This window comes from Lissotriton helveticus, chromosome 1_1 (genome assembly GCF_964261635.1).
Source record: "Lissotriton helveticus chromosome 1_1, aLisHel1.1, whole genome shotgun sequence".
NCBI classification, from domain to species: Eukaryota; Metazoa; Chordata; class Amphibia; order Caudata; family Salamandridae; genus Lissotriton; species Lissotriton helveticus.
Genome location: NC_136057.1, coordinates 978,502,453 through 978,526,172, shown reverse-complemented (window position 1 = coordinate 978,526,172; position 23,720 = coordinate 978,502,453). Strand labels below are relative to the sequence as shown.

At 42.8% G+C, this 23,720-nt stretch overlaps 1 protein-coding gene across 2 annotated transcripts in view; it reads right to left on the bottom strand.

The window, feature by feature from the left end:
• The window catches only part of MKLN1 (muskelin 1), a 785,750-nt gene that overhangs the window by 407,685 nt on the left and 354,345 nt on the right, over nucleotides 1-23,720 (bottom strand). For both annotated transcript variants that reach the window (XM_078677414.1, XM_078677419.1), the window contains exon 7: nucleotides 4,037-4,114. In XM_078677414.1, coding sequence (XP_078533540.1) covers nucleotides 4,037-4,114 — 78 coding nt within the window. The remainder of the gene's footprint in view (nucleotides 1-4,036; nucleotides 4,115-23,720) is intronic.

Sequence of the window (23,720 nt, the reverse complement as noted above, 5' to 3'; positions counted from 1 at the left end):
GAAACACAAGTTTGTCTCCAGAAAAATAGACCGGAATGGAGGCTTTGATGAAAAAGCCTGCAGCTCACCTGCAGGCGGTGGGGACAATTACACAAAGGCTAGAAAGGAGCACACATCAAGAACGTGAGAACAAAATTAAGATCCCACTGGAGCATAATGAAAGGAGAAGGGAGAAACATATTTACATGACCTTTGGGAATATTTACAATAGGGGACTTTAATAAAGAGGCAGCCGCAAAAAAGGCTGACAGAGCAAAAAGGTAACCATTTAGAGAACACAGAGCAGAGCCCTGCTGGGCAAGGTTAAGAATAAAAAGAAGGACATCAGAAAGGGAAGCAGAAAGAGGGCCAATATAGGGCAAATATTTTCCACCAGTAGGCGTATTCCGTTTTGGTGGAGGGACACCTGGCTGCCAGAATAACAATGGAGACCTTGGGAGGAAGGTCGAAAGCTGGCCACTGTCATCGCTTAATCTCCAAGCAAGAAGGCATAGAGTTGACAGATTTTGGTGGAGAACCCTACCCTGCTGCTTACAAAGAAGATCCTCCCGTAGGGGCAGCCTGATCAGAGGATCGACCACTGCTGGAAGAGACCATGTGCCATCTACGAATGGATGCACCATTTCTGATCCGCTAGACATTTGATGGCTGAGTTCATCCGCTATGATGTTCGGGAAACCAGACAGGTGTTGAAACACCAAGGAAATGCCCTGCTTTTCTAGCCATTTACAGAGCTGCAGGGCCTCTTATCAAAAGGGTCCCGACCCCACCCCAGCCTGCTTGTTACAGTACCGCATGGCATTGGTGTGGTCTGTGAACACCTGCACCAGCTTTCCCCTGATAGAGGGTAGAAAGGCTTTCAAAGCCAGTCGGGTTGCTTGGAGCTCCAGCATGTTTATGTGGAGCCCGGATTCCACCGGAGACCAAAGACTTCTAATCTCCGCCTCTCCCAAATGGCCGCCCAATCCCAGAAGGGACCGATCTGTCACTACTGTGCGTTTCGGTTGGAGAAGGGAGAGGGTTCTACCTCTGACCCAATTGCGGTTTGTTAGCCACCACTGCAGGTCTTTTGCAGTTCCCTCTGACATCTGGACCATGCCGGAGAGATTTTCCTGGTGCTGGGCCCACTGGAACTTCAGGTCCCACTGCAGAGTCCTAATATGCCATCTGGCAAGTGTCACCAGCAGGATGCAGGAGACCATTAGCCTGCAGCCTTAGAGTCATTCTCATGGAAATCCAAAATAGAGCCTGAAACATTGTTATCATAGCCTTAATATCCCGGAATCGCTGCTCAGGAGGATAAGCCTGAAACTGCACTGTGTCCAGAACAGCCCAGATGAAAAGGAGTGTCCGAGAGGGAGTCAGGTGTGACTTTGGCGAACCACAGCGTACGCAGGAGGTTTGCTGTAGTCTGGAGGTGAGAGATGACAAACTGGGACGAGCCCGCCTTCAAAAGTCAGACGTCGAGATTGGGGAAGACTGGCATCCCTGATCTCTGCAAATGAGCTGCGACCACCATCATCACCTTGGGGAATATACGAGGGGCACTGGTAAGGCCAAAAGGGAGCACAATGAATTGAAAGTGCTCGTGGCTCACCGTGAACCGCAGGTTACGCTGAAGGGTGGGACGGACGGGGATGTGAAAATAGGCATCCTGCAAGTCCGACACTACCATTCAGACTCCTATGTCCAGGGCAGAAAAAAACTGAGCTAACGTGAGCATCTTTAAGTTCTCTTTTTTGAGGAAAAGGTTGAGGGTTCTCAGATCTAAGATAAGGCGAAGCCCTTTGTTATTTTTGGGGATCAGAAAGTAGAGGGGATTTCACCCACCCCCTACTTCTGACAACAGAACCCTCTCTATGCCTCCCTTGGCCAAGAGAGCTGTGAAGTCTTTGCAGGGCAAGGTCAAATGATCCTTCATCAGCGGGTCATGAGATGGAGGCAGAGTGGGAAGGGAGAATTTGAAGGGAAGGGCGTAGACCTGCCAAATAATCTGTAAACACATCTGCCTGATGTTACTGGCTGCCAGTGGTGGAAATGATGGCTCATTCTGCTACCAACTGGACACTCATGATCTTGCTGAGCTGGTCTAAGTGTCACCGTCGACTAAACCGATCTGCCAAGTGAGTTGGCTGTGTCCAAACCACACCTAATGGTGAACTTGGCTGCATCCCTAACCGTTCTTGAACGCTTGGGAGAGAATGGCCTGTGGTAGCACTTGTGCAACCATGTCCCATAGAATGTGGGAGTAGCGGCCCAATATGACCGCAGTGCAAGGCTGGTGGAAGAAAACATTTTTCTCAAGCTATCCAATCTCTTAGATTCCCTGTCCGGGGGTGCGGCAGGGAAAGCCCTATGTGATGTAGAAGCTTGGGCCACCAACCTCTGAGGGGTGGTGTTGGGTGAGGAAGTCATGGTCTCCAGATGTGGGACAGTGGAAGCAGGCAATTGTCCTATGCACAGAAATCCCTGTGCTGGGCTTGGATCAGGTTCCCAGTAGGACTTTTGTTAGTGCTTCATTAAAAGGGAGCAGTGGTTTGGAAGCAGAAGCTTCTGGTTGTAGCACTTCCGTCAAGATGTTAGTCTCGACTGCCAAGGAGGATAACTCAAGATACAGAACCTCAGCTGCCCTCTTCACCACTATGGAATATGATGCCGCCTCCTCCGTAGCCTCAGGAGGGAGAGAAAGCATACCGGTATCTGGGGATGTGTCCAAACCACTGGCATCACAGAGTTCCTCACACCAGTCCAAACCTTCCTGGACTTCTAACTGGTATTCTAAAGGGTCCAGTGTCCCCTCACATTCTTCCCCGAGGTCTAGCCATTCAGAATAGGACTCAAGCACCGACCTAGGACACTTAGGTCCTGTCGGCTCCAGAATCGGATTCAGTCGACTCCGTTCCTGCTTTGTGTCGGATTTGTGGATGTAAAAGGGGCTGGCGCCGTAGGTAGATGCTAACTGCACAGGGAGAATCAGGTCTGGTGTTGATAAAGGTCACTATAGCACGATCGTCGCCGTTTCAGAACTATGAACAGATCCACGGGGGCCCAATGGAGGTGAGGCCTAAGTTGCCGACACCAAACCAGATGGGGGACTCTGCGGCTAGATGTCTCAATCAGATATTATCTTTTCTGTGTTGTTATGCCATCAATCAGGTGCACGGGTAACATGTGCCTAAATAGCTCTTTTCCAAAGGATGTGCTAGGTTCAGCAATGTATCTTGCATCTGAGGTCTCTGTAACTCAACAATGAATAACAACGATTTGTCTTTGCTGATTCTCAAGCCACCAATGCTCCCTCAGCTCTGGAGGAACAGTTAAGGGTGTTTTCACTGTCCAGGTGGAGGTGGCATTGTGAAAACCTAGAGATGATTCATTAAGCTAATAAAGCCTCTTTGCCCAAGTCACTGCTCTATGCTAATCAAAGAGTGTTGTGCAAATCACAATGTGTAGGGTGCTTTACATCAGAATCTTCCAAGCAGTTCTTTTGGGCACACTAGCATACAACTTTACTAAACATGCACATTATGTTACAGATGCAGCTTCATTAGAATTTGAAGAGTGGCAACATGTAAAAAAAATTACGTTTTAGCAGAGCATTTTCATTCCTCCACTTTCAGGAAAGAGAAAGATGCACCTTTGTGCCTACGAAGAAACACCTCCAAGATATACAGAATGTGTGTAAACAACGTTAGAAGAAGGTGGAACTACATGTAAGCAGTCAGAAGGGATACCAGTGTACTTCTATGGTATCAACTCTTTCATGCAGACCGGCGAAATGCTCTTCAGTAACCTGAACATCTATAAGAAAGCTTTAGACGTTGTCACCCAAGAATGTGACACCAAAGCAGACAGGGACTTAACTGGCCAAGATCCCGATTCTAAACACAACCCTTCTTAAGCAGAACTGCAGCTCTCCTCGCTCTGCACTACTATTGCTTCTTAAAACCATTAAACCAAACCGTAAATCACATTTTCAGAGGTTGCAGTAAAATATACTAATGCAAAGTGAATGCTTTGGATGCACTGAGCTTACCTTTCGTGCTTTTAGGGATGATCTGGCTCCATCGAGGCTTGTACTCCTGCTGACTGATATATTGGTTGAACAAGCCATCTAAAAAGATAAATACATTTGTTTAGAATGTAGATCAGCAGGGTAGGCTGTCTGAATCAAGTAAGGATCATAATCACATCTATGAACCATTATTATATCATCAAGGTCACTTAATGTTAGACTGTCAACCTAGTTCTGTATCAGGAAACCAGGTGCAGAACAGGTGTAGAGTGCAAAAAAACAAAGGCACATAAAAAAGAAAGGCACATTACTTGAATGCTCGCTTACAAGAACACCAGAGAACCAAACACACCCTTTTTGGGCCAAAGGATATGAATAAACAAATCAACAAAGTGATAGGCGCCTGCAATGGGCAAAGCAAGGCTCTAATGAAATAAATGCACGATAGTTCATCAATGGGAATATAACGTAGATAAAATTCACACTCCTCTTTCCTACTTTTACAGCCCACCTTTCCCGTTTGTTTTGTCCCAAAGATTTCAACAATGCTCAAAAATATAACTAAGAATCAAAAGACATAGGATCTGAGAGAAAAAAGAATGGCCAGAGTGATGAGAAATAGAACGTTGTTTCATATTCATATTTCAAAGCAAAAAAACTAGCATGCAATTGACGATGATGTTAAAATGCTGTGCTTCCGTGTCGCACAGTTTCTTGGGTAGCATAATAAATATACAAAATACAATCACACAAGACAGAACAAAGTCAGCAGATCTGGTGACATGTATCTCTATGGAACTCAGCAGTAAACCAATGCAAAGCAGTGGCATGCAGGATAATAACGTGGCTGCACCACTCTGACAGCAGAACAGCCCAGCACCAACCCTCCTACAGTTCAGAAAGAAAGGAACTCAGAACTGATATCTTCAAGGTATTCTACCGCAGATAGGCTGACTTCTCATCCCTGTCATTAGCTCCACCTCCTTTCTCTGTCCCCTCCCTCACGTATCCCACTGGAGCTTGCACCCCAAAGACCCCCACCCCACCCCAACCTTAGTGCAATACTGCTAGTTAGCTAGGGTCGTACTTTAGGAATTCCAAGATAAACATAGAAACATGTATACAAAACAAGACACTTAACCAAAGCTTTTTGATCATATTATGCTCTCAGACAAAGTATAATTTGAACGGGGGAACGCTGTGGAAGATAAAAAGTCCAGATCCTTTTTCAAACTCAAACTTCTTAAATCTATTGTATGGCACTGGGACATCAAACTGCCAACATTCTTGCCCTAAATCTCTGGAAACTGTGCGATCAAACAGTGTTAAGCTTCAGATCTTAAGACTCTAGATAACTGTTATTAAGGCCTGTCAACCTTAGGGTGGTCATCCCTCAATCTTTTTGCCTTCCTCCTAAATGTTGCTGTACCTATTTTTGTTGGCCATAGTACTCTGTGCACTTTACCACTACTAACCAGCGTTAAAATGCGTGTGGGCTCTCCTTAAAACGTGGTAGAATTCGCTTATACATAACCGGCATATTAAATGAACTTCTAAATCCCTAGTAAAGTGGTACAACTTATACCCAGCGCCTGTAAATTAAATGCTACTAATGGGCCTGCCATTAAGATCAATGGGGTCCCCCTGTATCCCTCGGAACCTGGGTTAATAGTTATAAAGCTACAAGTGGTTCCGTTGGGTAAGTACGACGGGGTACAGATTCAGAACCTGATTATTTCTTTCACAATCATAAGTGATTTGGTACTAGACTTTTATAAATGTACCACACCTCAGTAAGTTTTTATCAAAAATATATTTATTTATTAAATTATTTGTTTCTCTATTTTTCTCGCCAATTGTATAAAGAATTTTATACAAATACCAATGAGGGCTGTCTGCCAAAGAAAGCACAATAACAATTACACAGACAACTCAGTGGGTGACTGTGGTGACATATAGTGCAAATGGGTGACCTTTCAAATTCAAACAATAGACAACACAATAACATACATTCCCCGTCCTTTTCAGGACTTTCACTTTAGTGAGTCTTATTTTCTTAAATAATTGCTATAGTGAGCCAGGACATAAGATGGTTATACGTCGATATTTCACCCTACATAGATATGTGTTTGTAGATACATCAATCTTCAGGACAAAAGAAGGAAGTGCGACAGTCCTTGGTGGTTGGGAATTCACAAGATTAAATCTATTAACTCCTCCGAGCCCGGAAGGAGTTCTTAATCAAAGATAATCAATCAACCAGCTTTTCAAACTTTATCTGTGTACCCCTCTGGATGTGCTCGTCGGCATCCAGGGTGTAGTGGGTTCAAAAGTATTCAGTCCTTAGAGATCGTCATGTATTGATGCAAAAGTCCATCAGTGCTTCCTTCCCAAACCTCCTTAAATATATAGTATTCTCGAGTCTTTCTCACCAACTCGCGGTCAAGCACTGATGGACTTTGGCATCAATACATGACAATTCATTTATCACACAAGCATTAGAGTTGCCTTATTACATTTTCCAAATGGGAAGAGAGAACCAGGTTATCGTTGCTGTATTAGGAATTGGGATGAAAAGCCCCAATTAGTGGTAAAGTCAGGTTTATCACACATTTTTAAAATGCCATTATTGGAAAGTTGGCATTTTTCTGCCCTTAGCCCTTTTGTAGCTTTAGCCTGGTGTGGGTCACGTGACTGAGTGTAACGCACAGACTTTGTGAATTCATTCCAGACGGTCACATAATATAGGGATTAAGTGTAACTGAGTGGGTCCTCTTCTGGACGGTTTGCGGGGGTACGGTGTGGGGGGAGTACAGCCCCATATACAGCTGATTAGCCAGTGCTCCCCCATCTGACAAAGGGCCTAACAACCATGCATGGTCACTTCAGCAAGCTTGGAGGTAGGGGAGGCAGGAAATTCTATGCACCTCAAACCCACTGTCCTGAAATTCCTCCCAACTTCCAGAACCAGGGCACCAGTGTATAAAAGAAGGACCCGAGACACCACAGCTTCAGTACAGTTCTGAACCTGTGGATACTCTGACAGGAAGAAGGAATGCTGTGCTGCTACAAGTACTGCCACTCTGCTGGACTACTGGTCTAAAGGAACTGCTGTCCTGACTTGCTGACACCTCACCTGGGGAAGAAGAACTGGGCCTGCACCCTTATCATGAAACCAGGACCCCAGAGAGAATCAAAGTGCTAGTCTGCTGGCATCCTGATCTGAGCAGTTCCAGGACTCGTCTTCAGTGAGTTCCTGATTGTCCAAGTGGTGCCTCTAAGGACCTGGACCCTTGGTGTGGCTCTTGAGTTTCTGAAATCAAGCTTTTGGACACTTCACGAATGGCCTTGTAAATGTTTGTATTTTATATAAATGTAAATGTAAATGTTTGTATTTTACATAGCGCACTTCTACCCGGAGGCCTCGTAGCGCTGTATTCATACCGCTGCGGAACCCATCCTGGCTTTCCTGTGAAATGTCCACTCCTGGGCACCCCCAAGGTGAAGCCAGGCATCCACAGCGCTGCTGGGGCCGTTGTGGAGATTAAGCAAGCTATTGCCCAGAGTCACAGAGTGGGACCCATGATTAGACTAGGCACCGAGGCGAGAATTATCAGGTCCGGGGAAATTGAGCCCAAGACCCGCCGAGGCGGGAATCGAACCCTGGTCCCGGGCCAGACCTCTGCATCAGAGTCTGCCGCTTCTAACCATTGAGCCACACTTCTCCAAGAACCGTGCAGCTGATACCATAATTCAGCGCAAGCTGCCGCCAGCCCGTCTCTATGCACAGCAAGTATTGTTCACCCATGGGGGGCTGACAAAACAAAGCCCCAGCCCACATGTCCACAACACCAGGCCAGCTCTTCGCGCCTCGCCAACTGCCACCTGCGACATTCTCCTTGCTCCTCACAACCCTCTACATCCCAAACATAACTCTTGGCACAATACTTAAGAAGGTAAAACTTCCGCAGGATTATTCTGGGACTGTATCCATCCTGGTCTCCATCGCGGTCGACCTGAACTTTTGACTTTGACCTGGTCCAGAGAGACTAGATAGCTGCAATTGGCGCTTTATACTTTTAGCTGCCACACTGAAGTTTGTTCTTTAAATATTCATAACTCCGGTTCTACTGTTTGGATTTTTGTCATTTTGGTCTTGTTTTATTTATCAAACTTTGCTCTATTTTTCTAACCTGATGTGGGATAATTTTGTAGTGTTTTCACTGTTTTATTGTTTGAAGTGTTGCATAAATGCTTTACATATTGACTATAAATCAAGCCAGACTGCTCTGTGGCACGCTAACAGGGGGTTGAGCAAAGGTGCTTGCCTAGGGCTCACACCTCGGCCAACCAGTAACCCAATTTCTAACATCAACCCTCTACTTCTAGTTACAGAGCCATTGTTAAAACTGCTCTGCGAGTTCAAAAGGAGAAATCAACAGTAAACAGTACAGAAAGTGGTGGGAGACTATCTTTAGCTTTATTTTTTGGGGAAAGTGTTTGTTTACTTAATATGATTGCAGAAAAGAGATAATTATCTGACTTGTGTAAGGGCAGGATTACGGGACACCTAGACTCTGATAAAATCTCCACTCAGGTAATGGTTGTACTTTTGAGTATTCCATGACATGCCTATGCAAGATATGATCTCTGTGTAATCAACTGTCCAGACATGATGCGGTTTCTAATGTTGCTTTATATGTAAAGTGCAATAAAGACCTAGTTTTAGAGCTCAGTTATAGAAGAACATAATATCAAAATACACTTTTAGATCTATTTCAGACTCATTTATTTGCAAGAATGTTAAATGACTGCCTGGTTTCAGGTCCTGGCTGGCTAAAAAAAAAACTCTTCTAAATACGGGTCTATAAATGCTTGTGATGTGGTGGACGCATAAGCTCTTATTTTAATGACCTCTCTTCAGCCTCCGGTATCATTGGTCATGGAATACTGGTGGACTGCATAGCCAAATCAAAAAGAATATAAAGCTCAGCACTGCTGTGGTTTACCGCTTTTCAGACTAAACAGATCCAACAAGTTAAGTTGGGTTCCTTTCACTTCAAACCCTAAACCATCTCTAGGTGACACACCACTAGACTATATTCAACACCTACATGGCCCTAATGCAATAAATAATTGATAATAATAGTATCAGGATCCAAAGGTGTGCCCATGATGCGCAACTTCATCTCAACCTACGTGAGGGTTTAAAACACAGGTAACAAGTAGTAATTTGAGGGAAAATCATTAAAGTCTGGATGTCTCAGAACAGACTCTGCCTGAAAGGTGCTAAGAAAGAAATATTGCATCAGGGCTGTAGCAACGCGAAGTTTCTCTTCAATCATCCAACTTTTTAGGGCTCTCACCACCATCTGCCCAAAAAACACGAAATGTGAGAAAGCAGCTTGATGAATAACCCTCTTTAAAGGCTCCAGTTAATCAAACACTCAAAAATGCTTCCATGTTTTCCACTTCTTATGAGTCCAATTCGCTAGGCTACTAAGAAAACAAAAAGGTTCACTTACCTGTCAAAGTAATTTTGAAGCTTGAACAATTTTCTGGAATCCCATGGAGTGCAATATTCAAGCAACTAGAAGTTGGCTCAGAAATTCTCTTTTTAAATTTTGGGCGTCTTCAACCATTTGGTGGGTATGCCCATCCCATATGATGTCAGAAGTACACCACAAAGTTTCCCTGCGTGATTGCTACAATCTGTTTCTTTTCTCTTTTTCGCTGACCACTCATGTCTCTAAACTTAATTACTTTGCTATATCAATCTTCTGACTCCTTGATTATTCACACTTTCTGTGGAGAAGCAGGAAGGCACATGTAAATCCAGAAAACTCCTATACGTAACTGAACCTTTTTGTTCTGTAGTGCGAATCTTTTCTGGACTCTTAGGCTGTTCATTCATTATGAAGCAGTATTTTCCCACTTGGGAGGTTGGGTTAAAGTCAGTGTGAATTTCACAATTTGGGTCTTAGGACATTCCATCCAATTAGTGCTTCTTCAATAGCACCTATGTCATTGTGGTAGTGCTTTGTAAAGGTGTGCACCGATGCACTGCCATGAAATGTCAAGAACACTTTGGCTATGAACGCTAGCACTAGCTGAATGTGCCTTTGCACAATTTATTTTTTAATAACTGGACTATCCATCTTGCAATGGTGCTCTTAGCGGCTGGCAGTCCACTGTAGACAGGTATAAAGGGTACACAGAATTGTTTCCCTTTCAGGTATTATTTTGTGTCCTATTATGCACCTTGTCAGCTAAGTCTGGCAGCCTTCAAATTCTGTTTGCCTGGCAGGTGCATCACTAGCAGTATTATTTCCAGTTGAATAGCCCCTCTCCAGATGTTCTGTTCCAGTTTGCACAACACGAAACACTTATTTTTCAGCATTTGTTTAAGAAGAAGGGGGTTGTATGTCAGTTGTACGTATACTGTATTTGCCTAGATGAGTTTGTGGAAGGCTTTTAGTATTAAGAATACTTTTTTTATCTCTAGTATTTATGTGTTTCAGTGCTTCCTGTAGGGTCCACTGGCTTCACTTGCAATTTCCCCATCCTAGGGTACATGGATATCAACAAAATAGCGTTTCATGAAAGTGTGTACTGATGAACATGTTTGTGCTATACTAATGTCATTGGAGACACTAGCTACAAAGGTTAATGCCATTCCATTTTTCCGCACTGAATATTGTTTTCATTTTTTTATTTATTCAAGAGTTTTCTCTAAATAAGTACAGCATGTTTGAATAGTTTGCACTAATCATCTTGCAATCGCCCCCCTTGAAACTGGGAGACATTTGTTTGGCACCACATATGCCACAAAAAGTGTTCTCTTTTCCTTAGTGGGATTGATTCCTGCGTGTAAACATGACCACTCTCCGTACGTCGGATTTATATAGAGCTTTTTCTGGTTGCATTTTCAAATGTTGGAAAAAAGCCAAATAAACTGCTTCATATGGAAATGCGAGACAACCTCAGGAGAGAAATGTGGGTTAGTTTTATAACAACTCCATCCTTCTGTATCTGTAAGTAAGGCTTCCTGATAATCAAAGTCTGTAATTGACTCACTCTATGCAAAAATGTGATTGCAATTAAAAAGGTTATTTTGAGAGTGAAGTACTTGTGCTCTGCTTTATGCATCAGCACAGACAGGTGTATTATTAACTGAGCTAGTATTAGGTTAAAGCTCCAAATGGGAGGTGAGAATGGTGCACATTTTTCTTTTGGCCCTTCTAGGAAACTCTTAATTCCTGGTGTGGCAGAAAGATCCTTCCTTTCTGAAAGATCCTAGGGTATATGAGACTATGACCGATATGTGTACTATAGAGGTATAAGAGTACTGATAAATTAGAAGCATAAAGTACTTGTCAATTATTGTGTGCTCTTCCTGTTGCAGAATATATATGAATATCCATACAAATGTATGTGTATGCACTTTAAAAGATATCATGATTAGATATTTCACATTAACATGAGGCCTGGAGCTCAAAAAGGCTTCCTCTCGGGCCTCGATTGGACAAGCTTCAACAGGCTATTCTGCACCCCCTTAGAGGTCACTTTGCTTGTCCTGACTACATGATATTTCTTAATCTGGTTGTGCAAGCTGCTTACACAGTGCCAAGCCAGCCTTTCTGGTCTGCCCATACATGGCTGTTTATAATTTGCATGGTGCCGACAGTGCACATCCCTGTTAGCCATATTTGGCTTGGTGCCTTATTTTAGTTCCGCTGACATGGCATTTCAAACTGTATACAACACCTAGAAACGTGTCACTCTGGGAAGAAGCAGTCTGAGTGCCTCTAAGGCTGGATACTTGACTTCTTCATTGCTAATTAGCAATGATGCATGCATTTGGTACCAATAAATACATTTCACTCTGTTTCTGAGCAAATCTGCCGTGTCTGGTGAGTTTCATTCATTTGCTCCTGGGCGGGTGCCAGTATTTCCCCATCAAAATCCCGGTCAAGTAATTTAATTTGTATAGAATCTGTGTGTGGTAGGTTGTCTTTCCTGCTTTAACACCTCCACAACCCTTTATAGGAGGCAGGGTTGTCCAGACTCTAGGTCTTCGTCAACCAAGTGGCCAGGCTGAGCCTGAGTGATCCAGGATGACACAATCTTCCTCCTTGCAAGATTTGGATATTTCGAAAATCTGATAATTTTAATATTGACTCGGTTGCCATTTCCGTAACTACCATTTCTGGCTACCCACCAAGGGGCTATTGGGATCACTGTGATGTTTATCTCTGTGTGGGACGCACCAATAGTGTTGGTCACTGTGAGGAGTGGTTACTTGGGATGTCTGCATTATGTTATGTTTTCTAATATCCACCATTGCAACTCTGTGTAATGTCCTCATCACAACCACCAAATAGCCCAAATCCACTGCTATTAATGACCATTGGATCACTACCCACTCTTAAATGGTCCTTTTATGTAACTGAGCAAAATAGTTTTATGGAAATGTACGATGTCATCACCTTCAAAATCGTCATCACAGTTCTTACTGTCAGAGATTGTGACTTTGGTAAAGGTTAGCTAGTTCAAGCAGTGCTGCAACTCTCTTTTGAATTGACACAGTTTTAGTCTTGTTCGAGTTTAGCTCTGCCCCAGATGTTCTTTTTATTTCAACGCTTGGCGAGAATGTCTCCATATTCACTGACAATTCAATATGTACATTGTTAAAGCCCCGATCGATACCGTTCTGGATATCGGCCAAACATCTGGGTACAGGTACACATGTAACCCCTGCCACCACAAATGCTCTGCCATTATAGTTAGATATTTTGTGAACATTCTTGGTTTTAACTTCCCCCACAAAGGTTAACACCTTGAACTTGAAAATAATTACCTGCCACAAACCTGGGTTATTTTCAATATTTCTTGTTCATAGGAATATGGAGCGAGGCGTTTTTCAAATCTATATTTACCATATAGTCTATACTATGCAGTTGCGGGATGACTTCCTGTAGTGCTAGCATTTAAAATCTTTCTGGCTTGACAAACTTGTTGAGGGATCTTAAGTCTGTTATATGCCGGAAAGTCAGGTGCAGTTTTGAAATTAGGAAGTAAATTGAAGAAATCTATGGAACGTTTTCTTCCCTATGTACCTTTTCTATTCCCCGCTTTTTTATACAATCCTGCACTTCCTGTTGCAACAGTCTGGGGTGCTGTTTAGCGCCTCCTCTTTCTTGGTTTGTTTTGGGGAGTATTTCCTCTAATTATATTTTGTTTGATAATGCTTCGAATTAGTTTGGCGGAAGTGAATATTGCAATTTTGAACAAAACCTGCCTCCTATTGTTAGAGGTGCCAGATCCCCTCGTGGGCTGACTCCTACAAATTGCTCTGGCCTGAGAGGTTCTCCTTTCTTCAGCGAGCTGCTACTGTGGACTTATTTTGGATTTCCTGACTAGTATGTGTTTGTTGATGTTGAAAGGCCTGCTATCCTACAGGGCTAAAACGGCTTGGTGTGCCTCTCTTGCAAGAAACCTTAACTTGCAATGGTCCTATTGGTTTAGCTAGTGGCGGCTTCTGTGCTAAGGCGGAGGAGCATCGACCCACTGCCAGGAGCAGCAAAGAAAGGAACAAAAAATATGATAATAATAGAATGTTATTAACATTTTATTTTTTCCTATTGCTGCGGCAATGCGTGAGAGGGCAGGGCGGAGCTGCAGGTGAGAAGAGATAGACACTCCTGTGCGCTATGACTGTTTAGTCGGCCCTCTTGGGACGCACAAAACATTCATGCGCACGCCCCGGTTCTCCATGCAGTCTTTAAAACAGCCTGCTCAGAGAAAATGCCCACTCCTACATCCCCTGGCTGGGCACCATGTCACGGCGCTCAGACCAATCACAACGCTCCACTGGAGCGTTGTAATTGGCTTAGGGGTGGGAGCCTGGCTGGCAGCTTCTTGTTCTGACCTGGAGTTGGACACAGGCAAGCAGGAGAGCCGACGCGGGACCCGGCGGCGGCAAGGTACATTAAAAAAAATATATATTTTTAAAGCAGCCCGGGAGGCCCCTGCTGTTAGCAAACATCCATTAACTCAGAGAAATTTTCAGATAATATAGGCGCTCGAGACACCAAAAAGAGTGCATAGATCCCTTCTGCGTAGGCACAGCAAAGAAAACAGCATAGTGATACAGCCATGGTGCTCTGCAAACTACGCTGAGAACACCTTTTCCACACTTCACTACAAATCTAGGGACAGCAAGCAAAGGCTTTTCAAAACAACAGACATAATAAAGTACTATTTAGTCCAATAAAAATAGTAGGACTGAAAATCACAGCCGAGCGAAATACACCCAGTCTTTGGAATTCAGCTGCAGGATTCAACAATTACAGGTACGGGCCACAGACAAATAAGACAGTTCCCACACCAACTACAGTGGTTTAATAGAACTGCTCCAGTTCTGACACTGCAACATTCTTCTACAGTTCAGACAGGTTATCTTAAAACAAAGAAAAGCTCAGTGGAGAGAATCAACACAAGAGCAGGTTCACTGTTTGGCATATGTGAGCAAACACAGGGTGTGGCCTAACGGCCAGGGAGGTCGATCTCAAATCTGGGGAACTGGGTTCGAGTCTCGGCAATGACGCTCAACATCTTGTGATTCTAGGCAAATCACTTAATCTCCACATGCCTAACAAAATGAATGTGTCCTTGTGTAACTCAACCGGTGCTCATGTAAAGCGCTCCGATACCCGATACCTTGGGGTCGTTTGTGCTATATAAAACTCTGGGGGAAAAAGTACTAATTTCAGTTTACTTTGTCTTGCAAATACGATCACACTGCAATCATAACTTTTAACGTGCAAATCTACCTTTTTAAAGCAACATGCATTTTCTCAGTCTTTAAGCATGGCTTTGTATTATTACCTACCGCTGGTTGTGATTCGACATAGAGGTTGTTATGTGCACAGTCAGTGTCTCTTGTCAGCACGTGCACGGTTCTCACAGCAGCCCTGAATCGTGGATCTCGCTGCCAAACACAGTAGCATCGAAGGCTTTGGCAGCAGTTCACACATCTTTGGCAGTTGTGGCCTCCAGGTCGTTTCGGGTGTCTGAATTGTTTCGCCCATACAAATAATAGAAAATACCATCGTCCCACACAGAGGCACAAACAGGGTGAAGCAATAAAAACACCAGGAAAGGGATTTCACTCTTATAACATGAGACACATCAAAAGAATGTTCTTAGAATAAGGCATGGGGCTTTATTTGTGCAACATTCTCTAACAAAAATGCTTTCCCAGATGTCAAATGAACAACATTTGTATGTATGTATATATATATATATATATATATATATATATATATATATATATATATATATATATGTGTGTGTATATATATATATATATATATATATATATATATATATATATATATATATACACACACATACATATATATACCCACGGTTTCCTCTTGTGGTTCAAGCAAAAGGATGACAAGCCACACCCTCCAGGTACCGGAAAGTTTGTTTATTCGGGCATAAACAGACGCGTTTCGAGCTCACGGGCTCTTGGTCACATACATATATATATATATACACACACATACACACACATACATATATATATATATATATATATACACATATATATATATACACACTATAAACACACATGTATATACACATATATATATACACATACACACACATATATATGACTGGAACTCCTCCCATGACTGAAGCAGAGGCCACAACGGGGGTAGCGTTGGAGACACTTTTAATAGCAGAATCGGCATAATGCATTTCGGCCAGAAACGGCCGTCCTCAGATGCCTTAAAAATAATCCTGTAGACTGGTTCACAATTAAATACTGCCCCGCCACTGTCCCATTGGTCTAGGGTCGCCACACCCCCTCGCACACTGCTTGCAGACCATCGCAACTACAAGCCCCAGAATCCATTGTCCAGGTAAGCGCTGCTTTGGGGTGTCCAAATGCAATGGCGATATGTGGCAGATTTTAAAAGATATATATATATATATATATATATGCACTTTAGCATTCAAGCACTTTGAGACATGGGTATATACCACATCAAAAAAGAGAAAAAAAAAATTCTTTTCAGGGAGGATGATCTGTTTGTTTAACCATAATTTTTGCACTTGCATCTGATACATTTGTTCCACGATGTATTCTCATTTCATGAAATTATACGAGAATATTCATGGAGTATATTTTTTGTGGTTTTACTACATAAATCATAGGATGTTGATGTCATGACAAACCAGTTTATTATAATAGATTTTATTTGTATGGATTCGTTTGTAGCTTCATCATCTGGTCTTATCCCTATGTGATACTCTAGCACTATGCTTTAACTGTGTCTCTATGTTCATACATTTTTTGCACTGAAGCGCTCATTGTTGAACTATGGCTTGTTTGCTTTGTTGTAACCCTTGCGTCCTGTTTCTTTAGGCGCTTGGGCTTTTAACTTCCATTTATTGCACTGCCTACTCTTGACGCGTCATGTGATCAAGCTCCGTCAGGGAGGGCACTTGCTCTTGCACTTTTGCTCAAATAAACATGCACTGCTGGCACTTGGATTAGTGTGATGGCTTGTTTGATGTTTTAAACTCGAAAAACATCGATTATTCGAGAGGAGGTCTGCGCCTGCTGAAACCGCTACCAGTGGCGGTTGGGATTCTTCGTTTCACTTCATTACCGGGATTGGTTTGCTTCCGGTTTCGTGGACCCGCCCATTCTTCGAGGCACGGTGTTTGTTGCAACCCCAAACGCCTCGGCGTTTTACAGTTGGACTGAACAAGTACTGTATACCGTGCCCCCCGCTGCTCATGGATTGAGTTATTTCATCGGCTCGTGCTAAATAGTGACCCGACCCGGAGAGGTGCTTCGGAGCTGGAGAAGTCGGCTGACTTCTAACGGCGTTTTGAGGCGGAATCCGGTAAGGCACTGAACGTGTGAACCATCATTATATCATTGAGCTTAGCGGGTTTGGGCTGAACTCCAAAATAACATTTTGAACTGATTTTTAGCCACATCAGCAATCTAGCGGCGTATTTTAGCCGTGCACTTCATCTGCAAATATGTTTTCCAACGACGCACTCAGGAGTAGGGAAACGGCGGCGGAGGCTCTTTACGAAAACCTGCCTACTGTTACGTCTGTAACAACTCAGGAAAGTCGCACTACGAATGTCAATAATAGTACTAAGGAACTACTAAAGACTCTGGAGAAATTGCTCCGTAGTGAGCTATCTAAGTGGTGGGAGAAGAAATCACTAGATAAATATCTGGAAGCCAATCGTGTTCCACGCGGTTTAAGAGTAATGATTGTTCCCACATACGAAAACCCGGATCCCAAAATGCTTCAGAAATGGGCAGAGAACAGTTTACAGTCATCCAGAAACATGCTATTGATTTTGACTGAATTTGCCCACTCTGATAGAGAAGCACTGTTATTAGAAATTGCAAATGTTAATGCCCTCTTGGAAGCTACTGGTGACACTGAATTAATAGCGAACACCCGTAAAGAAATTGATCAAAGACTCGCAAAGTTGGAGTTAACTATTCAAGAGCGGAAAATTCACAAATTCGCAAGGGACAAAGATATTATGCGACAGGTCGTATTTTCACTTTCTCACGTAAATACGATTCATACAAACGCAAAGCCATGTCCGTCCAACAGAAAACGGCTGTGACTACTGATCAAGTGGCACCTTCGTGCCCTACAATGACAAACGAAGATAATTTATCAGTAGCATCATTCAGTGGCTCCGAGGACAGCCTGCCACGCGCTGATGCAGTTTCTATTGATCTTACGAAATTTTCAGTGGTTGATGAATTACATTTTGTCAGCGAGGACCGGAGGTACTCTCTGCGCTCACGGAACATTCCTCCACAAGCAGACAAAGCGGCAGCCAAAAACGCCGCTGCAGGAAACGGATTGCCAAAAAGAGGTGGAAGGCGCGGCAGAACACGCAAGAATTGGAACAATTAACAAGTGAACAAGATAATACAGTTATTAACTTGACAGATTTGACACTGTCTAGGGCGGAGGAACAACTCCTCTCTTTGGGACTTTCATACTGCCCACCTAATGACTTTTCCTATGTTCAAGCACGCATCAATGTATTCAAATTTATTAGAAAAATTAAACTTCAAAAATATTTTTTGTTACATCCGGAAATTCCAAATATGAGTGCTGATGCTGCAGTGGTAACATCAAATGAGGAATCTTTACAGGTCAAACATTTACAGGGATTGCAAACTTTGTTGTCTTTAGTTAATGAAGACAGTTCGCAAACCAATCTCACAGTTAGTCAAGTTATCACTGTTAATCAATCTCCAACTACTGCTTTCCGGGGCAAATCCACATTTCTGCCTTTGATGCCTAAAGATGCATTGGATGTATTTAGTGACAGGATTATTACAGAATTGAAGACACTTAACAAATCGGTGCTGAGAAAGAAAAAACAATGTGATTTAATAATGTGCAGTATACTAAACTTGTTAAAAAGATTCAGGGTAATAACCAGGTTGTAGTGAAAAGTGCAGACAAGGGGGGAAATACGGTATTATGGGCCAAAACCGATTATATATCAGAGGCAGCCCGACAACTGAGTGACCCCCTTTGTTATACCAAATCTACTAAGTTTGTGATGTTAAAAAGCCATGAGAAAACCAGAAAAGACATCAATCTCTGGCATAGAGGGGGCTTACTGACCAAGGATGAAATCAAGTTCCTGAATGTACCACATCCCATCACCCCACTTTTCTATCTTTTACCCAAGATCCACAAATGCACCACTCCTGTCCCAGGTCGTCCTATTATTTCTGCCCAAGGCAGCATGAATGAAAATATTTCTAAATATGTGGATTTCTTTCTTCAGCCCCATATGATTTCTCTCCCTTCTTTTCTGAAAGATACTACGGATTTTTTAGTTAAGATTAGTCATATCACTTGGTGTCTTGATTTTTGTTTCCTGGTGATGGATATTGAGGCACTTTACACCAGCATCAACCATCTACAGGGTCTTGAAGCAGTTGAATATTTCTTGGATACACGAGAGGCAGCTATGAGAGATCATAACCTCATGTTACTTGACATGATACGTATATGCCTTTTCAATAATTACTTCCAATTTGACAAGGATTTTTACCATCAGGAACGCGGGGTGGTCATGGGTTCATGCTTCTCCCCCAGCTATTCATGCCTCCATGTTGGCTGGTGGGAGAAGCATGTTCTAGGTGTCACCCACGCACATTGGCTTCCTCACCTTGCTCATTATTGGCGTTTTATTGACGATATTTTTATCGTCTGGAAGGGCTCTCAAGAGCAAGCTGCTTTATTCGTTAATGACATCAATACAAATAACAGAAACCTTAGATTCACTGCTAATATTACATCTGACTCTGCAGAATTTTTGGATGTCCAGGTTTACATCGATCATGACACCATACAGACAAGACTTCACAGGAAAAGCACTGCGGGCAATTCTATCCTGCATGCCCGAAGTGCCCATCCTCCACACACTATAAATAGCATACCTTTGGGAGAATTCATCTGTATCAAACGCATTTGCAGAAGTCCTGATATCTTGAATCAATGTTTAATGGAATCTAGGGCAAGATTCCTCAGACGTGGCTACAATAAAATCATTCTGGATCAGGCTCTTACAAAAGCACTTGCTCGTCCTCGTGAGGAACTCTTAACCTCTAAAAGCAAAATGATCCCAGATTCCACGAGCCAGGGCTCAACTCGTTTTATCACCACCTACTGCTCTCAAACTTCAAAGATCAGCAAGATCATCAGATCGGAGTGGCCTATTGTGCTAACGGATGTGATTCTTGCTCCATTTTTGCCTAGGTTACCGGCCATCACTTTTAGGAGGGCTCCTTCTATGAAAGATTCTTCAGATAGAACCCAACCTGAACTTCCACCTAAAATTAATTGGCTCAATAAACCAGGCTTCTACAGGTGCACTTCATGTCGCGCTTGCACCTTTGCAGTGAATGGCACACACTACACATCGGCCTTCAATGAGAGAGCCATTCCAATAAAAGAACACCTTACATGTCGCAGTGATTTTGTAGTTTACCAGCTTACCTGCACATGTTTACTCTCTTACATTGGAAGCACCAAGTTGCCAGCAAACCAACGCATATTGCAACACATCCGAGCCATAGTAAATTCTGATATGAATTATCCAGTGGCTCGCCACTTCAAAGCTGTTCACGATAAGAAATTGAAAGATTTTAAATATACCTTATTGTGTTCTGTAGCCAATCCAGGCAGGGGTGGTGATCGTGAGAAACTGTTGCGCCAAAAGGAAGCATATTTCATACTTTTGCTTGATACTAGATCTCCCAATGGGTTAAATGCTTTTGATGAATTACATCATTTTTTGTAGTATGTATTTTCTGTCCTAATCTTGGTTAGTTATGTATCTTCCGCTTTGCTGCTTATTTTGATATTCCTTTTTGATTTCTGATGTTGACTTATTCACATATGTGTGACGAGCACTTGATTTATGATCTGTGCCTTACTAATTTTGCTTTCAGGTTTTCGAATGAGCTTTCTATCGCCTAAAAATATTCCATGTATCTAACATCTGAATATGAGGTTGTTTTATAGCACTTGCACTTTAGCATTCAAGCACTTTGAGACATGGGTATATACCACATCAAAAAAGATAAAACATTTTTTTTCTTTTCAGGGAGGATGATCTGTTTGTTTAATCATAATTTTTGCACTTGCATCTGATACATTTGTTCCACGATGTATTCTCATTTCATGAAATTATACGAGAATATTCATGGAGTATATTTTTTGTGGTTTTACTACATAAATCATAGGATGTTGATGTCATGACAAACCAGTTTATTATAATAGATTTTATTTGTATAGATTCGTTTGTAGCTTCATCATCTGGTCTTATCCCTATGTGATACTCTAGCACTATGCTTTAACTGTGTCTCTATGTTCATACATTTTTTGCACTGAAGCTCTCATTGTTGAACTATGGCTTGTTTGCTTTGTTGTAACCCTTGCGTCCTGTTTCTTTAGGCGCTTGGGCTTTTAACTTCCATTTATTGCACTGCCTACTCCTGACGCGTCATGTGATCAAGCTCCGTTCGCGGAGCGAAACGCGTCAGGGAGGGCACTTGCTCTTGCACTTTTGCTCAAATAAACATGCACTGCTGGCACTTGGATTAGTGTGATGGCTTGTTTGATGTTTTAAACTCGAAAAACATCGATTATTGGAGAGGAGGTCTGCGCCTGCTGAAACCGCTACCAGTGGCGGTTGGGATATATATATATATATATATATATAGACTTTTTAACAAAAATATACGATGTCAAATGGAAGGAGAACTACCTATTCTTGACATTGGATGTTCAGGCTCTATATACGAGTATTAGGCATAAGGACGGCCTGAATGCCATAAAACACTTCTTGGGGAAAAGACCCATAACCCTATTTGAGCATACCAAAATGCTACTGGAAATGGTAGAGTGGTGCCTTACGAACAATACATTTATGTTTGACAGACTATTTTATCAACAAGTCCAAGGATCGGCCATGGGTACTTGCTTCGCCCCCAGCTATGCAAATTTGCATATGGGCTGGTGGGAGGAGCAGGTACTAATGGTACTGTATCATGAAACTATGACTCAAAATGTAATTGTTTATAAGAGATTTATAGATGATATTTTCATTTTGTGGGAGGGTAGTGTGGAAAGTGCGATGATTTTTACTGGAAAACTGAATGAGAATGCATTGAACCTTAAATTTACCTGCAACTCAAGTAGGGAAAAGTTACAGTTTCTGGATGTAGAATTGTTTGTCCAGAATGATAAAATACAAACATGCACGTATCGTAAACCCACCGCTGGCAACGCGATCCTGCACGCCCACAGTTTCCACCCCGCACCACTTAAACAATCGATCCCTTATGCAGAATGTCTAAGGATGACACGCAATTGCAGTACGAGTGAAGGACTCTCTAATGCTAAACAAAATCTATTTACGAGACTCAAAAGAAGAGGGTACACTGATAAAACATGTACTAATGCCGAAGTCAAATGTAGCACCAAAAACCGACATGACCTATTGTTCCCAAAGGCAACAGAAGTCGAGAATGTCATACAAGAAAGACATCCCCCCCAGGCTAATCACTGGTTTCAATCGCCACCATGCAAACCTTCGCAAAATCCTCAGAAGGCACTGGCCTTTGATCCGAAATGACACAACCATAGGGAACCTAATGGGCGAGAAACCACTAGTTTCATTTAGGAAAGCGAAATCAATGCGGGCGGAATTGGTTCGCAATGCTCCGGTTGCCACGAAACCAAAAAACTGGCTACAGTCCCAAAAAGGCTTCAGAAAGTGCAGTAAATGCAAGGCATGTAGTCATGGGAGCAACACTACCAGTGTGGTGGTACCATTTAGAGAACAACCCTACATCATCAGAGACCAATTCACATGCAAGACAGAATTTGCTATTTACGTACTCACATGTGAGTGCGGCAAACAATACGTGGGATCCACTATCCACCAAGTACATGTGAGAATCCTGCAGCACCTGCGAGCCATTGCTAACAGGGATCAAGCCTATCCAGTAGCACGCCACATCCATGAAGCTCATGGTGGGGATCCAAAGGGTCTGACGTATTTCGTCATAGACCGTATCCCCAAGAATGTGAGGGGCGGGAATCGCAAACTGGCACTACGCCGCTTAGAATCGAGATACATTATTCTCCTAAATTCTAAGATCCCGTCAGGGTTAAATGCAGACGAAGCCCTTAGTGTCCACATATAAATCAGCCTTCCAGTTGACAGCCTCTCTCTCTTTCCGGAGTACCCCTACAAAAACATCCGGCATTCACGCGCTTTTCACTGTAATTATGTAACAGAATGTCACATTGGGTTCATGCACGCACAATGGTCACATAGACAGTATATCCATGACACGCAATCCGATTCCAATCTCCAAACATCGACATCATAACTACCACGACACCCAGAGGTGCCGAAAGTCCCTTGCCGCCCGGACAGGATCACTTTGAACTGTATAGTAATGCACTTGCATCCTCTTAGACTAGCCGGCGTCTAGTGAGCTTATGCGCACGTACTTACCGGCACTATGCCGTAAATAGGGACATCAGTTCCGAGCGAGTATGGAGTCGTGCCCGGGCTCTTTGACAAGGCAAGCAAACCGTTTACCGGCGGTGTGGTTTCCATGGTTATCCTCATGCTACAGGGCACACCCAATCACAATCGTGGTTCCTTCACTCCCACAGCCAGACAGCGAATCATGTCAAATGAGAGTGCTTACATACACAAGGAAAAACGGGGATATGTAAACAAACATGATCGTAACAACGATTGACTAATGTATAGTGTTTTTGTGACCACCAGTGCGGATACAGATTATTTTACGCCCTTGTAAAATGCAATTTTAAGACATGGATGTAATGTTTTAAACTAATATGGGATGTGACGTGGAAGCAAGTGAAAACAGACTGCCATGGAGTTAATGTGCTGAGTCGTGTAACTGACCACGTCACTACAAGGGTGGAACCATGTTACCATAGCAACAAGTAATGCCAAATTAGTGTTGTTAATTGAAACCCATGACATGAAGGATGTGTATATATAGCGCACAGTAAAATGGTCAGATGTTAGTGAACAAGGCGGGAGTAAGCCGCCGAAACGC